This window comes from Anser cygnoides, chromosome 4 (assembly GCF_040182565.1).
Source record: "Anser cygnoides isolate HZ-2024a breed goose chromosome 4, Taihu_goose_T2T_genome, whole genome shotgun sequence".
In the NCBI taxonomy this organism is placed as follows: Eukaryota; Metazoa; Chordata; class Aves; order Anseriformes; family Anatidae; genus Anser; species Anser cygnoides.
In genome coordinates, this window is record NC_089876.1 from 61,841,424 (window position 1) to 61,862,226 (window position 20,803).

Here is a 20,803-nt window from a genome sequence, read left to right on the forward strand (position 1 = left end):
AAAAAAGTCTGTCAGTTATTGCAGAGTTATGACCTAATTTTATAATAAAAGTAGGGTGCAGCTTTTTACCTCTGTAGCACAGCAGCAGTACTTTCCCGGCATGTGGAGCATCCTCTGCACCCCTCAGCTCAAGGGGCAGCCGTAGCAGGAGCTGAAGCTCACTTGAGAACAGCAGGTATGGATGTGGCACCAGGTGTGTAAGGCTTCTGTCACTGCCCCTTGCATCGATTTTGGTCAGTCTTCAGATGAAATGAAAGCTAATATTCTGGGCCACGTAAAGCTTTATTTCCAGGGTGCTTGTAGAGATCTGGTTGTGTATTTACTCTTGTGGGATCTGGTTTTATCTTTGCTCTTTTGGGAAGCTGCCAAGTCAGCTCAGTAGACAAACAGGGAGAATTGTTTGCGAGGTTAGTATTTTGAAGTTGAAATAGTTTTTCAGCTATCTGAAAGCTCTGGTGTAGAGGTTTGGCTGTACTGTAGAACAAAATGTAACCTATAAAAAGCATTTGGATTTGATCTTAACTTTAAGCAACCTGTTTCAAGGAGAAGTGTTAAAGTAATGGGTTTGCACCTCTTGCATCTTAACGAAGAAATTATGATTCATTACTAGACTGCAGCATTCCTGAGCAGTCACTGAAGGACTGATGTGACACTTTCTAGGCTGTAGCATCCAGTCCCACTGTTGCCCAGTGGATGCATAACCCTCCAGAGAAGCGCTGCTGCTCCATGCTCAAGTGGAGCCCATTCCCTGGAGCCGAGGGGGTCTGCAGAGAGCAGGGTGGCTGCGCATTTGTATCCAGCCCAGATTATGCAGGTCAGACAAATAACCCCATCCTGGCAGTCTTGCAAGCAATTTGTGCCCAGCTTCCCCTTCTCTCTGGTCCTGTTCCCGTGAAGGCCAAGTGGAACCTGAGCTCTCACAAGGCTGCAGGCAGCTGTGGTGAAGTTGCACGTGGGAGTTTGTGCTTTCCAGAGAGCACTGATTGTCGTCCCCCCCGGCCTAAGAGTTGTGTAAATCAGGCTGTTTTCTCAAAGCAGCTCTACAGAACTGTCACAGCATCTTTGTTTTTGTAGCTTGTCTGCTACAGAGGTAGATGGCTATGTTTTTGCTCTGCAGGGCCAGTCCCTGTTGGATTCAGTGTTCTGAGACCAAAAATAAACAAAAAAAAATGTAAAAAGGAATAAAATATAAAAACAAACTCAAGCAGCAGAACTGATCTCACTGTGGGAAACAGTTTCCTTTGTAAGGAACATAACATTTTTTTGAATATAAAAACAATATGATAGGGTTTTTTTCCTCCCTCGAGACTACAACGTTTGGAACAATGGTTGTGAGTTGCTCAGTTAGTCCAGATGCCAGTTATGCAACATTGCAGGTGAAATATCAATGATGTTGTTAGGATTTATATGGTTTAAAAGAGTATTCAGCAATATTTGCTGAAAGTCCTCAACAACTGCTGCACCTTTAGGACTTCCAGTCATTGGGTTGGAGCTGTTTCCTATTTGGCTACCAAAATATTATTTCTGTTAACCAGTTTGTTGAAGTGTTAGCAGATTTTGTTCCCATATATGTAATCAGTAGCCTTGAGTACGGAAAGTGCATAGGAACACCTGCTCTTTAATTGGCAAATAAAATCTTCAGAATTCAGTTCTGCTGTGACGCTGTTGCTGCGCAGTCCTAATTCAGTGATGGGATTTCTTATAGGGTAAGTGGAAACTCTTCTTGGCTGGCCGTGGCCGACTTTGACTGAATGATGACTTCTGCGTAGTAGGCATCTTTGAGTCTGCAAAAACTGTGAGCTGATTAAACTTCTGACCTGGTTAACTTGAGAAATCCTAAGCATCTTGACTAATAATCTGTACTGCAAAAGGATATCATGACAAGGATGCTACTTTTTCGGTCATTAGAGGATATGTTGACCTGCTTTTTTCAGGTACTTAATTGGGTTACAGATTTGTTGCACAGAATAATCCACTAGAGCTAAATAATGCTGCTGGACTTACTGTATCTTACTTCACTACAGATTATGTTGGAGGTATTCCAAATGCTCAGTAAACTAGTTCATATTGTATGTCGGTGTTAAATATAGCCGGTTGCTGAACTGTCTCTCAGTTTTAGGTGAAGATCTGAAAGGACACGTGCAGGGGAGCAGATGAGTCTCCCTATGGCCTCAACTACCTTATTCTAAGGACACAATCTTTGTACTTGCCCCAATACCAATGACGTCCATTAAATGTTGCGTAGCACTCTCAGTAGGCCTGTGGGCACAGATGCTTCATAAAATAGTTCAGGAATATGAAAAATTTCAAGTCAGCATATAACCTGAAGTAGTTTCAATGTATGCTGCCTGGCACGTTGTGGTATATTTGTTTGGCATTACAACTTGATTGTGAAGGCAAATATCTAATGCAGGAGTTATTTCAGTGGTAATGGTTAAAGCCATCTCTGCTCTGACTTGCCACGCATGACTAAGTTGCGGCTCGCTGTTAGGAAACAAGAACTGTTTTCTTTTCCCCAGAGTTATGACTGGCATTTTAGCCACCACCTTTGCCGTGTGGTGTTCTGGCTCTCGTAGAGTGCTTCTGCTATTTTTGTGTTTGCTGCTTTGTGAAGGCCTTGTATTCTTCAGTCAAGAGGAGACTAGCAGCAGACAAAAAGTCTTTGCTTAATCACAGTTTTGTAGACTTAATACTTGGAGGTGATTCTTTTGTTTAGGCCAACAGCAGCATCCTTCCTCCCCGCTCCCCAGGTTGTAGTGAGAATCCAAGGTGCAATAGCTATTCTGGTGCACTGTGCGCCTGCTTCTGGGTAAATGCACCTCTGCAATGGCAGCGATGGAGGAAAAATCAGTTTAGCTGAAATCCAGGCAACAGACAAGGTGAGCAATATTTGTAACTACTATTCAGTCCAAGAACTCAAATGCTGGATTGGGGTTGGTGAGTGTCAGGCTTGGCTGGTCCCAGCCCTGTTTGTGCTCAGCTGCTCAATCAGATCTCTCAAAAAGGAGGACTTGAACCTCGACCTTCCCAGGAAGCGTTGTAATAAATGTGCTATTGTCTTGTTTGAGTTTTAGCTCTCTGCTTTCATTTCAACCTGAAAGTCAATCCTTACTTGTACAGGAACTTAGGTTGCTGCTGGTAAAAATGCCAATTTTGTTAAAACTGGAGGGGCTTGGAGGGGAAACACACTAAAATCCCAAAAACATCTTATTGAAAAGTTTGTGGCTGTAATTTAACTGGGAAGTAATAACTTAATGTCATTTTTACAAGTTTCGAAAGTGACAGGCTGAATACTGATCTCGTGGAAAACCAGGCACACTCCTTGTTTATAGTAGCATTTGCTAAGCTAGTGATAGCTAAGTATATAATTGACCATGTATTGCAGCCGTGTACCACACCACAGTTTGAAATCCCTGTGCTGCTCGTAGCAATTAATACTGTCTTAACATGCTAAGAATGAGTGCCTGATTAAGTCCCAGCAATGGAAAGTGCCAGAATATCCAAGTGAGAGGTTTGCTGGGATTCTGACCTGCATGTTCAAATAGGTAGCTTTGGTTTTGTTTGATCATGCGCTTAATCTCAAACAATAAAATACATTTGCTTACTTGTGCTGCCTTTATAGCTAGGGTTTGTCACCGGCTTGTGTGTGCTTATCTCTTACTTCCGTGAGTTTCACCTGGCCTGGTGCTGTAAAACAGTGGGGAAAGGCGTGAATTTGCAGAACTTCCTCGTCAGGCAGTTGTACCTCCAAATACCCCAATGCTAGATCCCAGTTTTAGACTTTTTTTTCCAAATGTCTTTGGGTAACTGAGTAAAAGAGGCATTTATTTTACTTTTAAGAGAAGTCAGTGGACCAGTCTTCCACTTCTGAATGCAGAGTTCTCCCAGAACATACTTTAATAATTCCCAACTTCTGATTTTTATTTTAAAGGATGCAAAATTCTGTTACCAAGACACTGTATAAATCCATTGGAATGGCTGATTCTTCTTGCTTACAAACAACAGCCTAAACTTGGAAATAGAGACAGCAGCCTAACAGAACTTGTGCATTACTTCTGCTTACCATGGCAAGTGTCTAACATTGATTTTGATTTTTCAAATGACTTTGACTAAAGCATATAGAAGTTGCTTAGTTATAGTGCCAACACTGATGGTATTGTGTGTTCTTAGGCAAGTGGTGATATTACCAGATGAGCACTTCTTGTAATTCACTTCTAGGAGCATGTTGCACTTGTAATGTTATAAATGTTTGGGTAAAGTTGTTCCAGAAGCTTAACATCCTCTTTTCTCATAGCATGAATTAGCACGGACCCAGACTCATCAGGATGGGAAATAGCTCAAGTTACACAGGAACACTTCTAGCCTGCCTTCCTGCTCGTAGGAGCGCACCCTTGGCTTTCAGATCTTCCCACACCACCCGCTGTGGTACCGAATGTGCCAATATAGCTGGTGGGTTGGACTGAGTGCTAGGACTACGTGGCTGAAAGCACCCAGCTCCAGATGGAGCACCAGGAAAAGCCTAATTGTTACTGCGTGCCTTGTGAGAGTACTGCAAGCTGACTTGCGTTCTTGTAGTAATTTGGAAACTTGCAGATTGACTTATTTATACTAATTGCTATGGTTTTGGCTCTAATTTACCCATCACTGCACCAGTCACACTCTGTCCCCTGGTACTTTTACAGTGCACATGCAAACGGCCCTAGCCTTGTAGATTAGTAGAAGCTGCAAAATCTTGCTCTGAACCCTGTTCTGCATGTTGTAGTGTATTTCTCCTGAATCTGGGGCCACTGGCAGCTCACCTCTTGTCTTTAGAATTTGCTTGCCAAGCTCCCTTCCCTTGTTTTCCAAAGCAGTGCTTCTATTCCCACAAGCTCTTACATGTATGGTGAGGAAGGGAAAAGACTAGAGGCCTGATAAATAAACTCAAAATGAGTTTAATAGTAGTATTTAGTTCAGAGAATTCCCTAAGTCCATTAGTTTGTCAGGACCAATGTATTCTTGGGAAAGAATATTCTTGGGAAGGGCAAATATTTTGTCTGCATATCTGCTACTGACCACCCATAGAGGAAGTAGTGGCTGTGGTTAACGTCATTTGACCTAGTGTAGCAGGTCATAAATGTAAAGAACTTCTTGCCACCAGGAAGCTTACAAGCCTGAAGAATATATGTTCTGAACATATGAACCCTGCCTCCAGAGTTACAGAATGTAAATTTTTGAGGACTAATGTTAATTTATGTTACAAATTGTTATATGCTATAGTTAAGCCTTAGAAATATCTCTCTTTCTGTGAAAGACACTTTTAGACTAAATGTGGATACGAAGCAGTATTTGAAGCTGATCTAATGGATTACTGAAGTGAAAATCAGCTTTAAAATAGTTAAATCAGAAGTATATTTTTGTATATGTTCTAGTTAATGGTGGACTGAGCAAACAGAACTCTATCCGTACATGTACACATGTATATGCAACTTAAACTCACTTATTGATTTTTCTATTTGGTCTCAAAGCTACTTTTATTTTTCTTGGAGCTTCTTAAGCATTGATTATATCAAGGTTTACTTAGCCATATGTCTTGTGTTTCAAATGTTGACGTATTAGCAATCCATACTGTAAGCTAAGATGTCATTCTTTAAATTCTTGAGACCTGAGTCTTGCTAGTTGGCATAGTGGAGTTCCCCACTTTCTGTAGTGCAAAGGCTTTTGAAAGAGGTAAGAATGCTTTTTGCACCTCAGCTAATCCTAAGCAAAATGGAATCTCTTAACTTCTTGTTGCATGACTAGGTGAGCAAGCTGTATTGTGTGTTATGGGTATGTCTCCAAACAAGTAGAAACTAGTTTATGTGTGTCAAAACAACGGTGAAAGCAAAGCGTGCAAGCATTTTTCAGAAGTTGATTCTGTGATTGACTTAAATCAATGGAAAAATATTCAGGAGAGGTTCTTGTCCTGCCTCCAGGGACAACTTTTGTGGATGAACTCTTGAACCTGTCTTCCATTTCATAATGGAGCATTAAAATAAGGGTGCTACAATTGTTCATGCGTCTGTGGGGAATGAATAATAGTGGGTGTGCAAAGGATCTAGACCAGCCATAAGGAACTGGGAGAGTTTAAGCAGGAGCTGTCTAGTCCAGCATTTCATCTTCAGTGCCTTTTGTTTTGGAAATGGTTGGAGAGAAGCAGAGAGAGGGCTACTGTCTTATTTTGGTGGCTTGTTTTCCACGTTCTACAGTCTTCTAGCATCTGTCTCAGACTGAAGGTAAAAAGTTCCATGTAAAGAAAAGGTGGTGGGCTAGAAGCATCTCTGTGTTTGGTCTGCTCTGAGCATACAACCTCCTGCAGATCTAGAACAGGCTTACCTAGAGTGTTGCATTTATACTCAAGACTTTGTGGACCCTACAAAATACACTCCAGATGTGTGGAGATGTTCAACACCTGTCTAATTTCCTTGTTCCTCAGCTGGGAAAAGCTGCCATATGACCTTTGTCAATGAATGAGTCTTCATCCTGGTTGCCTTATGGATCCAGCGAACTGTCCCTCATGGTTAGACACTGTTGCTCTGAGAGGGTCACTTCTTCCTGACAGATCTGAATTTCTGCTCCACATCTGCACTGTCTTGCCTAGCTTTCAGCTGTGCTCTGGTCTTATTTCTGGTACTAGGGACCTTTCATATGGACTCATGTTACAGAGCTCATTGGACTGCTTTGGGTGCTTTGTATTTCGTCTCTCAAATCTCTCTCCGTTCTTGACCTTGTGGTTTTGGTACCTGGGTGCAGTCTCAGTGCTTTCTAGGCACTTGTCCTTATAGGTGCAAGGGCTTTTGTTTAATCTTGTTTTCTTTTTGCCACATCAGCCTCCTCCCTGCTCTCCCCTGGAGAGCTCTTTCCCTTTCTGTAAGGTTTTAGGTGACGATATGCAGCTCTTCTCTACTGTAGAGGACCCATCATTGGGATTGTTCCTCCACTTTGCTAGTCTTGTGTCTTCTTTATTGAAGATGGAGGCTGTTGCTACGTAGGAAATTCTTTTCCAGTGACTCTGAAAGGGTTCTATGTGCATCTACCTGTTGGCTACTCCAGTAGTGCTGGGGTAGTATACTGGTGTAACCCTCGAGCTAACTAGGAATCTCCTTGTCTTCTCTTCAGTTCATCTCAGGTACCTTTGGAAAACTCCATAAAGACCTTGAGTTGCTTCTGCTGTGCATGCTTCCTCAAAATGCAGGGAGAAAGGCCTTCAACACAGTGGAAAAACACTGGGCTTGTTACTGCTCACTACCATCTCATCAAGGGATGAGAGGGATGAGCACTGAAGCTCTTTCTTCACTAGGATTCTTAGTGTTGCTGCTATGTTGCTTCTCTGGTATCTGTTCTAAACATATGCTTACACAGCAGCGTTTTGTCATTATTACAGTTTAGATCCCTCTTAATTTTCTATCTTCATGCAAATTTGTACATAAGAACATATATACATGTGACCATACTTGGTCAGACTGAAGATCTGCCAAACTCTGTCTTGCCTGCAGCAGTAATCAGTGCTAAATGCTGAAGAGTATAAAAACAGGCTAAGTACACAACAATTCTTCCCTGGAGTTCTCCAAGCTGCTTGCAACTTGTGACCGAGAGGTTCTTCGGTCAGTCTGGTGCTCAGTTTGGACAGATTTTTCGTTCTAGAATCTTATTTTTGAGCCTATGTAAGCTTTTGGCTTCCAAACACTACATGCTTTATGAGGAATCGTGCCCCGTTGTTAGGTACTTGCTGTTGGAAGAAGAAAACATGAGCAGGCATTTGAACATCTGGTGTCTCAGCAGGAAGATGATATCTGGACAACTAAAACTTTCTTGTTGTTTCTTTGCTTGTATAGAAGCTAAGAATCTAGGAATGCAGCCCTAAAATCACCCTTGATTGCAAGGGACCAAAGAGTTCAAAAGTTGCTTGGCACCCATGGGAGGAGAAATGGCTGGGGAAATTAAACTTTTATGGTTATCGTCATTGCAAAAGCCTAACTTCCTAAAGGAAGTTGGTCAAAATGGCTGCACTTGAATCAAGTCACAACTAATAGCTTAAGAATGTGTAATGTCTTAAAGTTCTGGTTTGTCTAATAGTTTTTTTTATTTCTTTTTAATTCTAGAACTTCTGAATCCTCTTGGAAAGTATGAAAACAAGGAACTGCTTTTTAAATATCTTTTTGGATAGTTGACATGTTCCAGGGAAAAGCTTTTTTTTCTGCAATATTCAGTAGAGTCTGCATTCTCTGGGATTTTAAATAAGCATAAAATGAAAATAGTTTAAAATTTCTCTTTCAAAATGAATATTGAAAAGTCAGATGACAAAGCAAAGAATGGCTTGAAGTCTTCCTTACTTATAAGGGATGAAAATGGAAATAATTACGTATGTGACAAAGCTACACCTTCCTCAAACAATTGTGCCACCAAATTGCATGGTAATTCAACTGACCAAAATATAGTGACTAAGCATGAAGATGATACTGTTCTTGAAGATAAGAGTGACTTTGGAAGTATTCTTTTAAAACAGCAGCATATTGACGCACATCATCTACAGATGATGCCTGCTAAATATAACTGCACAGGAGCTCTGTTGGGAGATACAGATGCTGCATGCAAGTCTTCTGTGTCCGTGCAGACCTGTGTGTATCCTTTGAACTATGACTTGAAAGAAATGGCAAACTTCCTGAAAGACAATGTGGCTGTGGCAGAAATGCAACATCAGAGTCTTGAACAATTGGTGCCTTACAGTCAGTCTGACTCAAACTGTGCATTACCTCTTCCTGCTTCAGAGCAGAACGTGCAGTCCACGATAAAAGACAGGGTACGCTGCCACCTGAGCACATTGGATGTTACTAGCATTATAGGTGGAACTGTGGAAATTGATCAAAATGATGCTGTGCATCTGAGTGAACGCTCTTCTGATGACGTATGTATGAGAGAGAAACTTGGTGCAATCAGCTCAGAAAAAATCCCAAATTTCTCCTTTACGATAGTGGCTTCAGGAAGCCCAGATGCCTATTCTGAACTTGAAGTACGTTGTCCTGCCTATGCAGGTGTTGAACGCTATATAGAAAACACTAACAACGTTGATACAGCACCACAGGAAGCAGAAGCACCATCTGGAAAACTAGCTGCTGGATGTATAGATGCTTGTACGCATGATCCATGCGTTAATACATATGAAGATCAGCAAGCAAAATCCTTGCAGAATACTGCTGGCCGTGATGAAACTGGGAATTCCACTGCTGAAACACGCAAGGATAGCCCTGTAAATAACGAGCACCTTTTACCAGTAGATAACGGTGATGGAGAACAAGTATCAAAGAAAAACAGTGAACCCTTAACCAAAGAACAAAGCATCTCTGGAAATGCTGCTTTTCAAGATATGCACAACACCCCTTTTGTGTCTGAAACGACACCTTGCAGCGTACCAAAACTAAAGAGGGCTGTTATGCCTGAGCTGAAATGTGAAGCAACTTTTGTGGTCTTCAGTCCTTTGGCTGATGAAAGAGATTCTGCTCTATTTACTTCAACTCCTAAGGAGAGATCAAATAATACAACTTTTTCTGTTCCAGCTGTGGCAGAACTTGGAGACAAGTCTACTAAACTGCGACCAAGTGAGGTGTTCATAGGAGAACAAAACAGAAGGCCTTTGCTTAAAGCTAATTCAGGTCAAATTACGGGAAAAACATTGGGCAGGTCTCCTGTTGTGTCAACAATAACCAAAGCGAGGAAATCTGAGGTTGTTAGTTTTCCCAAACCTAATTTCAAGAATGTCAAGCCAAAGGTTATGTCTAGGCCTGTGCTGCAGCCAAGAGAGGGTGCACACTTAAAACAGTCTCCCCACTCCCCCCAGCTGTCAGCCGCCTCCTCATCCTCACTAGCTGCTTCCCCAAGGCAATTGTCCCCTTCTGTAAAAGTACTGAAAAAGAAAATAGATCTAGCTAAAGATACCAAAGTGGAATTGCCTGTGAATAAGCCCCATAAGCTACATCTTAACAAACACCTCTTCGCTAGCCAAGTCGTACACGCCGCAACACATCCCCGAAACGCTTCCCACAGGGCTTCAAAGACACCTGTGTTGAAGCAGAACCCGGAAGACATTGGCAAGGCAGGCACTACCGCTTCAGCATGCTCCTCGCTCTCTGCTGTGCTTCCAACATGCGTAGAGGACCCCAAGGAGATGCGGAGCGATAAAATGGAAAGTTCAAACTTGTTAATTCAGCCCTCTGCTGAAAACATCCACCCGACGGGAGGTGAAAAAGAGCAAAATGACAACATGGGAATTCTTCTGGAAGCACCGTTGTTAAAAGATGTGGCAAATGAAACGTTTGACCTGTGCTCTGTTCCCATGGTAAGCTTTTAAAATTCAATTATTTGATGATACATTTTGTACATTTGAAAAAAAGAGGGTTCTGCATTGCACTGTGCTGAATGGTAACTGAGGGATGGGTTTTGTCTGCAACAGCAGTTGTAACAGTGATTTCTGGGCTGAAATATCTTCCTGTTAAAAGGAGAGAAGAAATGCAAATTTTTACAAACTGGCCGAACTTCTATCTAAACAGTAAGCACTTGACCATTAAGGGGCTTACTTTTTTTACTTGACCTTTAAGTGGCTTACTTTAAGTGCTTTTTAGTGTCTTTAGCCTTCATCTTCTTCCATAGTATAAAAAGCTTTGCGTGAAGTCTCAGTAATGCAATGCTGTCAGTAAGATTTCTAGTAAAAGCACACATCTAAATTTCAGTCTAGCTAGTAAAATCATGTAGTGTTACTTGTTAAGATTTCTACAAATATAACTTCTAATATGCACTTTTATCAAGATAATTCTAGTGGTACTGTAATTTTAGGTAGATCTTAGAGATAAATTGCTGTTTTCAGTAATCTTTTTTTCTTTCAAAGCATAATTTAATTCTAAAACATACTTCTAAAATTTACATATAGAAATGTCTGCATATATTAACAATATCATGTAACACAAAACCCCAAGACCGACAATTTGGTGAAGTGTTTTTAACTTCTTAATTTCACCGTCTGCTTTGAATAATTTGGGAGTTCGTTTATTTGAGTAATAACGGGACTCATTAGAATAGTTAGAGTAACCAGGATCCACTCTTTGTGCAGAAGGTGGATGCCTTTTTTTGGGCAGTCGGCCAACTGGAAGGTGCGAACTTCCTGGCCAGAAGGTATGTGTGCATGATGGGTTGGGAAACATTTTCAGACAAGTCAGCTACCTGTCAGGAGCAATGTGCTGCTTTCAAATACCTTGGAAAGAGGTTTCAAAGAAAAGAAATGGTAGGAAAGAAGGGAAGAGCTTTGGGGTTGGGTTGGCAAAAGTCTCTTTACTCAATGTAACGTAGGCAGGGTATGGTACAGGTAACGATATATAAGAATTCTGTATAAAAGGTAGAGGTAGGAGAAAACCTATAAACCAGTTGTTTTAAAACTTGTCCTGAATTGATAGTTTTTGGCACTTGAATGTGAAAGGGTTTACATGTTCCTCTGTCCAGACCTAAGATCTAGGCCAGGAAACCTGTGACAGTGGCTGGGAAGTTTTGGGTTGTACATGACAACTAACATTTTAGTGCATTAACTTGTGTAGATGCTTGGTAAAGAATTCGTCTTGAGATTAGGTACAGTCATACAATCACATGGCTCAGTTAAAGCTTGGAGGGGCAAGGAAGGAAGGAAGTGACATTAAATGGCCTCTGTAACCTCTTTAACATGTTGGTCATTATCAGTGACTATCTTCAAACTTCTAGTTTTGTGTCACTGGCAGACATTTAAGAGAGTCGTTGAAGTTCTGAAGAATAGGCAATGTGGCTGACTGCTTTGGTTGGACCATGTAACAGCAACCAGCTAAGCACGTCCCTTACCTGTGTGGTCAGTATTTCATTACAGATGCTAGAAAGGGAAACAGCTTCTCATAGTGGTCATGATTTGTGTTTTTTTTGGTTTGTTTGTTTTAAAACAGATGTCTTCTGTGAAAGGTGGAACAGCACAAGGGAAAAACACACCAAAGAAAGTCCCAGTCACGCCACGAGCTGTATCAGCATCCAAGGTTAAAATGGTGCCATCTGTGTTTCCCTTGAAGAGAGGAAGTGAAAACAAAAATACCTGCACAATTAAAGCACCTTCTCAGAAAGGAACTGTACTATCATCAAGCTCTGGTAAGAGAATTTTTCACTGGAATGCTACCACTTAGTTTCTTAAAATTAAGGTATTGCATGTAATCTTTGTTTTTTTGATGGTACAGAGCTGCCTTTTTGGTGTTAAATGTGATTCTATCTAAATCGCTACTCTGAGGCTTAAAAGAAAGGTAGGTTCTACCTAATCATCTTAAAATCCCATCTTTTAAGGAGTGTGTTTAGGGGTGTGTGGTTCTATTAGAAGAAACAGTATTTAAACATTATTTGTAGTTTGCTTATATAGCAAAACTTAGTGGAAGTACAACTGAAATTCCTCAAAAGTGAAAAGGAGAAAATATAGAGCTCGAGCACAAAGCTTTTACAATAAGCAACTGTATGCTATTCCAAGGGGAAGGAGCCCTATTTCAGGATGTAGCCTATATCAAAATTAGGTTGGACAAAATATCTTTACAGTTTCTAGGAAGGGTAGAACATTATTAGCAGCTCAAGCAGTAGTCTCCAATTAAGCTCAGACTGATCTATACTGAGGTGGGAAAAAATCTCAAAATTAGTCTGTATGCTGCTGTTCAGATCTGGTGCCTGCAAACTACATTCTGTAATTGTACTGTAGAGATTCAGAAATGCTCTTGTAAATTATGTGCTTTTTTTAAAAACCAAGTGTGGCAATATAGCTAATTGCAAAGGTAGCCTGGCTATAAATGACTACACTACAAGACACTGTAATTTGAAAAGTGTGCACACCCAGCTATACCCAGCAAAACCTGTTTTTTACCCACCCAATCCAAGATTATACAAGAGTCCAAAATACTCCCCTTAATTGCATACAGGTGATGAAATGTGATAAAATCTGTATCTATAGTACTTTATGGGATGAGTCTCTCAAAGAAAGTGGATTTAGTTCATTCTATGATTTAAGTCTTGCTGATGTGAAGGATTTGCTTAGTGAGCTGGGTACCTGTAAATCACCGAGTTTTTGGAAGGCTTGTGGCCACTCTTAGAATCTCAGTTTATAGTTCTTCTATATGTAATCATAGTATTAGAAGAACTGAGATAGGTATAGGTGTATTGTCCCTTAGGTTATTAATCCAGAGCAGCTTTATGACACTATTGCTGTACATGAAGAATGGCTGGTTATGACTTCTGCTTCTGAAAGTACACCTGTTTATTTTTTAATGGAGCGGGGACATTTGCTATTGGAAATAAAAACTTTTTCTCCCCAAGTTTCTTTAGCTAAAGAATGTCTCTCTATAGCTCATTGTATCTTAGAATTGCAGTATTCAGTAGAGTACCTTCCAAGTTTTTTCCATTGGAAACTGTCTGCTTAAGATGAAATCATGAAGCAGCACTACAATATTTCAGACTTGTGCATTATGATCAGAAAAGACTGGAACCTCAGTGTTGCTCATGAGCATAATTTTTCTTTAATATCCTTTCCTATCCCCCTGCCAATGCTCATAGCACATATCACCCTTAATTTTTTTCATGCCATGCTTTGGTGCTGCAAAGTTGGATTTGATGCATTAAACTGTATCAGGTTAACTTGCCCTGTCCTTTGTCAAGGAAGTTCTTAAATGTTTTTCCTTGCTTTCTGGTAAACATTGTACTGATGGAAATCAGGTGAGGCAAGCAGTGGTGGGGGAAGTAGGATGAGGAGAGGAAGGAGTTGCTTGGTTTTGCTATCAAAGCCCTGCTGTGTTACCAGGCCATATCTTTCATGTGAAACCCTGCCCACAGATGCTTACCTCCATTCATTTTTTAAGTTTTTTGAGGTAAAACTGTACATACATTTACTGTGGCCAAGAGGTAGCTTGTAAATGAAACTATTCCCTACATCAAGCTAAACTAACAGGGAATTACAATTTATTCAAGTTCAAGCTATTTGAACACTTCAGTATTAAGCTTGTACCTTGGTAATGTTCCAGCAGCATGGATAAATAACTTGTTCTGTAGCTGTGCAGTTGTTTGCTGTCAGGCTTTCTTCAGGCTATAGCCAGGCTAGCTAAATCCAGGATGGAAAGGACTTCTGGAGGTCACCTAGCACAGCTCCCACTGCCTGTAACTGGATTGGCACTGAATTCAGACGAGGTTGTTCTGGACTTTGGCAAGTTGAGTCTTAAATGCATGAATCCTAACAGCTTGGTTGAGCTAATTCTTAACCAGTTGTTGGGCATATTTGGATAACTGGGCAGGAAAATGTGCTCTGTAGTGAGTCCATGGAATGCTCTGAACAAGAGAAGTGATGGTGTAGGTCACGTGTATCTCACATGTCATCTGACATTTATGTTGGGGGAGAGTAGCAGTCCATCTGTCCAAAATGTATTTGTGTGTATTATTCTCAGAATAATAAAGAGCTTGTGAGCAATAGATTGTATCATTCGCTGTCATTTTGACTGGGAAGCAGGAAACTCCCCTATGAACAAGAAATAAAAGAAAAAAATGCCACCTATAATATGCCAATTGTAAGATCCTCCTTACTTGGCAGGAATTGACATTTTCGTATTTTTTCCACTTGTGAATAAAATGAACCTTTTGGAGGTAGCATAGTAAACCAGTAGGAAACATGTTGTAGGGAAATTCCCTGATCCTTTCCCAGACAGTAGACAGTAAAGGGGATTTGCAGGAGGACAAGAAGAAAACTCATGTTCCAAGCATTATATATTTTTGGGGTTATTGGAAGAGTGCATTAAGCTAGAAATAATTGTAATTACTTTTTCCAAAATGGTTGATGACTACTGTTCACCCATATTAGTGCATCTTGGCTGGAATTTTGAATCTTTGCTGAATTAAAAATTGGTTCTTGTTTCTATTGGTAAAAACGTGCAAAAATTTAAGACACAGAATGAAGTGTTTGAGTCCCTTGGCTCTTACTGGAGAGCGTGGGTAATTTTGGAGCCTTCATTTAGGGCTTTGAATCAGCCAGAAATGAAAGCAACTATTGTTTTCATTCCCAGCAAAAGCACACAGCCTTCTAATTGGATATCCATAACCACAGTGGTAGAGTAATATCCCGCTAATAGTTGAGGTAGTAGGGTTTGGGAAGAGTTAGGTCTGTCTTTGACTTGAAGAGAGGTCTGGAGGGACTGGAGAAGCAAAGGAGCTTTGGTGTCCCATGGAAGGTCACTTCAAATTGTACTGCCAGCGGTATGAGCAAATGCACGTGAAGCACGGTGACAGTCTGAGTCACAGGAAGTTGTTTTGGTTTTGAGTAGTATAAAGTAAGAATAGGAATGATTTATTTTAGACCTAAAACATAAATGTCTAGCACTGCATTTTTTTCTCATAGTGCTGACTACATCGACCAGTAAGTTTGTAAAGGAATGGAGCTTTACCTGCACATATTCTGATTTTCTTCACCTGTATTTCTTCCTAAAAATTATAACATAGCTTTCAATTATTTCCCATTGTATGAAACTTTACATTGTTGATGATGTCTTAGCTATGAAAGCTTTGTCATGTCTTATGCATAATTGGAGCTATTTGGGGATATCAGAAGTATTATTTTTCCATTTACTGTTAGACTTCCAGAAATGAATGAAAGACATGTAAATCATCCTTGTAACCAAATTCTTTTGCCTACTTTTCTAAAGCGTAGGTCATGATCTGACATTTATTTCTGATACTTTAGGTACCTTTTTTTTTTTCTGATTTTATGTCAGTACCATCTGATTAGCAGAACTATTGCCCTGTTGTTTAGTTATCTTTTGCATGGATGTAAGCTAGTGCTACTGCTTCTTCCTCTCTTGCTGCTTCTCTTCCTCCTCTTGCTTTTCATAGCATTTAACTAGCATAATGAAAGCTTGGGTAAAGAGAAGCTCAACATTGTGAATTCTATTTTTCCTTGAAGATCTTGGACAAGTGAGTCCTTCCGAAAAGTTGGTCATCTTGAAAGATTTTCTGACGTGCTGCAAGTAGAGAAAATAATTCCCCATGTGCTATAGCAAAAGTACTTAAGTTGCATTAAACCACAGAAGGTTTTAGTGATACTCTGAAATACTGATTTGCTTGTTACTTTATAATTGCTAAATTCCTTCTATTGAATTTTTGGCTCGATCTTACACTTAGATGTGTAATTCAGAGAAGCTTCCAAGTTAAAACTAGAACAGGCTATAACGCACTAAGACTGCTGCCGTTTATTGCACAAAGAAGAGCTTTTCAGATAAAAACCCACCAAAACCATTTGGTTTCAATTTTCTATGCTGCTGGCAACGTGTATATGAACTTGGTAATTCAGAACTTTGTGGTATAGCCTTTCACAATACTAGCGAAGCAGAACCAAAACAACTTAGTTTCAGAAAGCATTCCCACAATCCCTGAATTTCTTTTCTGACACTGAACCAGGAAATAAACCAAACATAGTTACTGCAAATTACTTTTCAGCTTTATCATTCCTGCTATCTACCATCTGACTTTTTAAAGTTGTATTGACATGCTTCCAAGGGGAAACAAAATATTTTAAAAAGCAAACATAACTTCCAGGTTCTCTGCCCTGAAACCCTCAGGACTTTCTCAAAATGCTGGTACTGGGGAGTTAACCTGTAAAGGTATCCATATACTTTCCCATGAGCAAATCTGCAAATAACATTTAAGATGTAGCTACAGCCACTCTTTCTGTATGCTTCCCTCCATCCTCCCGCCTCCAAACAGTCAGCCTCTTTTTATGGATCTTAAAAGCAGGTTCCCTGTACGCTAACTTGGACAAGATCATCATTTGTCCAGTTTAATAGGTCCCTTCTTCTTTCTTTAATTACTGTAATGGAGCACCACGCATATTAAAGTCTGTGTAAAATGAACTTAAAACTCCCATATCCTCCTTTGAAAGTGTGGGAAGGGAGAAACTAATACATGGGTTTCTGTGGAGTATAAGATGTCTGTAGTATCATGTGAAGCTTGCCTCTGTCTGAGCTCAGTGTTATCCAGCCAGAACCTGCTAACAGAGGGGACCTTGGGGAATGTTTCCTGCTGGAAGGACAATGCTGTGATGTGTCCGTGGGGAGAAACTTGGTTTGTCTATAGTAGGCTTATAAATGACATGACCTGCCTTGTGGTTTTTCAGCAATTGAGCAGGTGACTTCTCTGAGCCATTCTGCCTGTTCCTTTTCTTTGAGCTTACTCTTCTATAAGTGATGTGGGGAAGAAGGTATCTGGTTTGATAGAGAAATCTTGTCTATAATAATAGTCTTTGGTCATCTTCGCCCAGAGAGTCCTGCTTACATGGTGACTGTGTCTCTCATAACCAGCTATCTTCGAATTTTCAGTATAAAGTGGCCGAAAACTTTAATGTGCTTGAAAGGACTTTTTCCAGCTGATCAATGCATGAGAAGTCAGGAAGCAGCATTAGTTGTGAGGGCTTAGAAGGTAATATCTGCGAGACTCCTGCCTTTTGAAATCTCAGTGCTTGAGATAGGCTTTTCTACTGTTTCCTTTCCACTTCGCCCTCCATTCCTGGCCATCCTCAATGGGAATGGCTTGGGAAGCTGCCTGGTGCAGTGTATATCCTCACGCCAGTATTGATCTCTAAGCCTCTGCTGCAAGTGTTGGTCGTTCATGTGCAGAATGGTTGGTTCACATTTTGAGGCCCGAAAGGAGACATAAAATGATGTAATCTGAAGTACACACAATAATTTCCTTTAGTTTTGACTACGTACACTAGTGGAAAAACTTGCTATAATTTCTGTGCTTATTTTTTTTCCTTACATTTCATTAACAAGGTGCTCTCTTACCATGCAGTAGATGTTATTAATATTTTATAAGCCTTATATAGGGGTCAGCATAAAAACACCCATTTTGATCAAGTTATTTCCTAGTTTTAAGTCAAATGGTTTATGAGAAATGAGCAAAAGCAGAAGGTTTTTTGGCTTTGAAGTAATGTGGGACCTGTTACAACAAATAACTTAGAAACAAGTTGACTGATTTATTTCTGGTTTAGTAGTCTTAGAGATGGTGCTTTGAGGTTTGTTTGTTTTGGGGAGTGGGAGAAGAAGTGATGGCAAATTTTGAGGATAAACTAAAATGATCTGTATTCCAAAGACTGATATTTCCAGTATTCTGTTGAATGCATTATACATCTGTTAACTTCCAGCTTCCAAAAGGGAGCATTTCATCATCTCAGCTTTGTTTCTGGTGCCACAGTGACCATACAAAAGGAGTTAAGTTTTCACATAGGTTCCCAGGCTTTTTACACGTGACTTGTGACTAGCCACGTTGGGATTTTAATGAGTTATACCTGTAGCAAGAAACATGATCATACCTGCAGAGACTGATACTACCAGTCCACATGTGAAGGCTGTCAGAAATATGTATGTATCTATAAGAATATTCTCCTTTAGGAGTAAGGTGTGCACCAGTTCCCTGCAGGGGAATTTCTAGGTACCTAGTCATTTACTTGCAAGGACATGCTGAGGTGTCTTCAAGTAATTCTTCATCTTTACTGGTTAGTTCTGAATTCTCTTTGGGTGGGGTAAAGGAGGAGAGAAACAGAAATCCTTGTCATCCTGAAGAAAATTGTATTTACATTTTGCTGCAGTGAGGTTCCTTCTCATGCAAGGTATGTACTATGTAATTCCTGCAATACAAAACTTTAAATATTTATGAATAATGTAGATTTTTAAAAAGTTGTAAACTACCAACAAATTTTTGGTGCATAGCACCAAGGGGCGTATGATACAGACAGAAGGAAAATAATGAAAAGCATGATTGGTTGTGGTTGGTGGTGTTTTTCTGGCTCAGATTTCTTTGTATTGTATTGCTTTGACTCTTCCCTGTGCCCATTACTACTAAACAGATGAAAATTTCCAAAAACTGCTAGTTGTTTGTTTTTTGCTTAAATCGGGATGCAAACAACTTATGGCAGTCTCCTGGTACAGCTGAAATGGGCAAGTCTTGCTACCACCAGCCTTTGGAAGCTGGCATAAAATGAACTGTTGTTTGGAGGCTGGTTTTGCCTGTGGTCATAAGAGATGACAGTGCAACTGCATGGATATGGTCTTTAGTGGGTCTTCTCTAGTTTAGTCTACAAAAGTAAAACCTAAAAAAAAACTAAAATTGAGTGAGTATAGTAGGTAGCAAGATGGCAAACAATTCTGAAGTTGTGAAGTGGTTGAGAGAGTGAAAAGGATCAATTTTATTATCAGTTAACAGCAAAATGCTTTACAGCACTGAGGATCGCTTTTCAGTTTCACTCTGAGATTATTGGGCTGCAAGGGGAGAAACATGTGAATACCCATGTGACTGCTGGCAGCCCAGTTTTGGTTTTGGCACAAACTTGTTTCTGGCTCGTTGGTATCTGTGCCAAAGAGGAGCACATTCCTGGTGATTAGAGATGGAGGGAACAACGCTGTGGGAGTCTATATCAGATAGGGAAGTGGGTCTTGCATTAATGTGTGAACCGTTCTCTGATCAGTTGTTATCTCCTAAACAAATAAATCTCTCTAATATAAATACTCGAAGACCCAGCACGAACTTAACATTCCCTATCTTCGTGTTTGCGTTTAGCAGCTGCAGTATTACTAGCAATGTAACATAGCTGTCTCCTACATTCTCTTTGGTAATTTTGGTAGTAGCTTGACACTTTCAAAGGGGGAGAGAACTAAAAAGAGAGATTTCTACTAGTAGAAAATACACTACTAAAGTACACTATAACCAGTTTTTATTCCTCAAAAGTACACTGATTTGTGTATAACAATTTAACTAATATTGCTGAATGGCTGATGAATCTTGCAGCTGTTGCTGCTGCTTTGCGGTGTTCAAAAAAACCACAAACACTCTTACACCTATCTAAAGATCAGTCTACTGCAATGGAAACGACAGCAAAGCCCAGTTTGTCTTCGCATGATTTACTTGTGCCTATCAATAGACACCCAAAAAATAGCGTTCTCTTAAAGATTTATTCCCCTTGCTTTGCAAAACACTTGTACCATAGACTTAAACTGTTTTTTTTTTCATGCATAAAATAATTTTTAAAAGCTGAAATGTTTAGCACTTTTGAAGTGGGCCTCTCTGGATTTTTATACTTGTAGAAGAAAAGTCAGAAAAGCATGAGACAAAAGTCTAAAATTTAATGTATTTAGGTAAAATGGCAATGAAAACCCCAAACTAACTGATGTTATTAGCTTTAGCATTAAAAAACAAAAGCAAAACCAAAAACCCTCTGAAAACCTGTTGTGAACTAAGTCTGCCTTAAGTTTCTGTTTGGGAAAGGCTTCTGACCATTCATTTCCAAGTGTCACATAGCTCCCTGAATGCTATTTGCTATATGCTCAGTTACAGACCTGAGATGTGTCAATACGGTTTCAAACAGTGAATACTGAATCTCAGAACTGATAAATACATATTTAGCTTTAAAATATGCCTGTTGTGAGTGTTATCCCAAGCTAGCCACTACAAGCATGTGTTCATTTTCTTGACTTGAATTTTTTAGGCTCCAGCACTATTTAAAGGAAGTCTTAATTTATTCTGAACAACAACGATCTATGTAGGATTCACGTGAGAGCATCGCTATTTGAGTAAGGATGTGAAATCCGATTTCAGAACTACTTGAAAAATGGGCTATGTTCCGTGCTTATTTCCATTCCAGTACAAAAACACTTTAACATACTTGATATAACGTTGTTGTTGCGTAGAGATTTTTTTCTAAAGAATTGCCAGTTTATTATTTCACTGT

The 20,803-nt window shown here is 40.0% G+C and overlaps 1 protein-coding gene across 3 annotated transcripts in view; it reads left to right on the forward strand.

Annotated features, from left to right (window-relative positions):
- Window positions 1–20,803, forward strand: part of MTUS1 (microtubule associated scaffold protein 1) — a 115,072-nt gene that overhangs the window by 19,969 nt on the left and 74,300 nt on the right. For 2 of the 3 annotated variants that reach the window (XM_066996779.1, XM_013179867.3), the window contains exons 2-3: window positions 8,121–10,351; window positions 11,970–12,165. In XM_066996779.1, the coding sequence (XP_066852880.1) occupies window positions 8,297–10,351; window positions 11,970–12,165 (2,251 nt within the window). In that variant the 5' untranslated portion in view covers window positions 8,121–8,296. Of the gene's footprint in view, window positions 1–8,120; window positions 10,352–11,969; window positions 12,166–18,666; window positions 18,689–20,803 lie in introns of those variants that run through there. The other variant, XM_066996781.1, reaches the window with a different exon arrangement.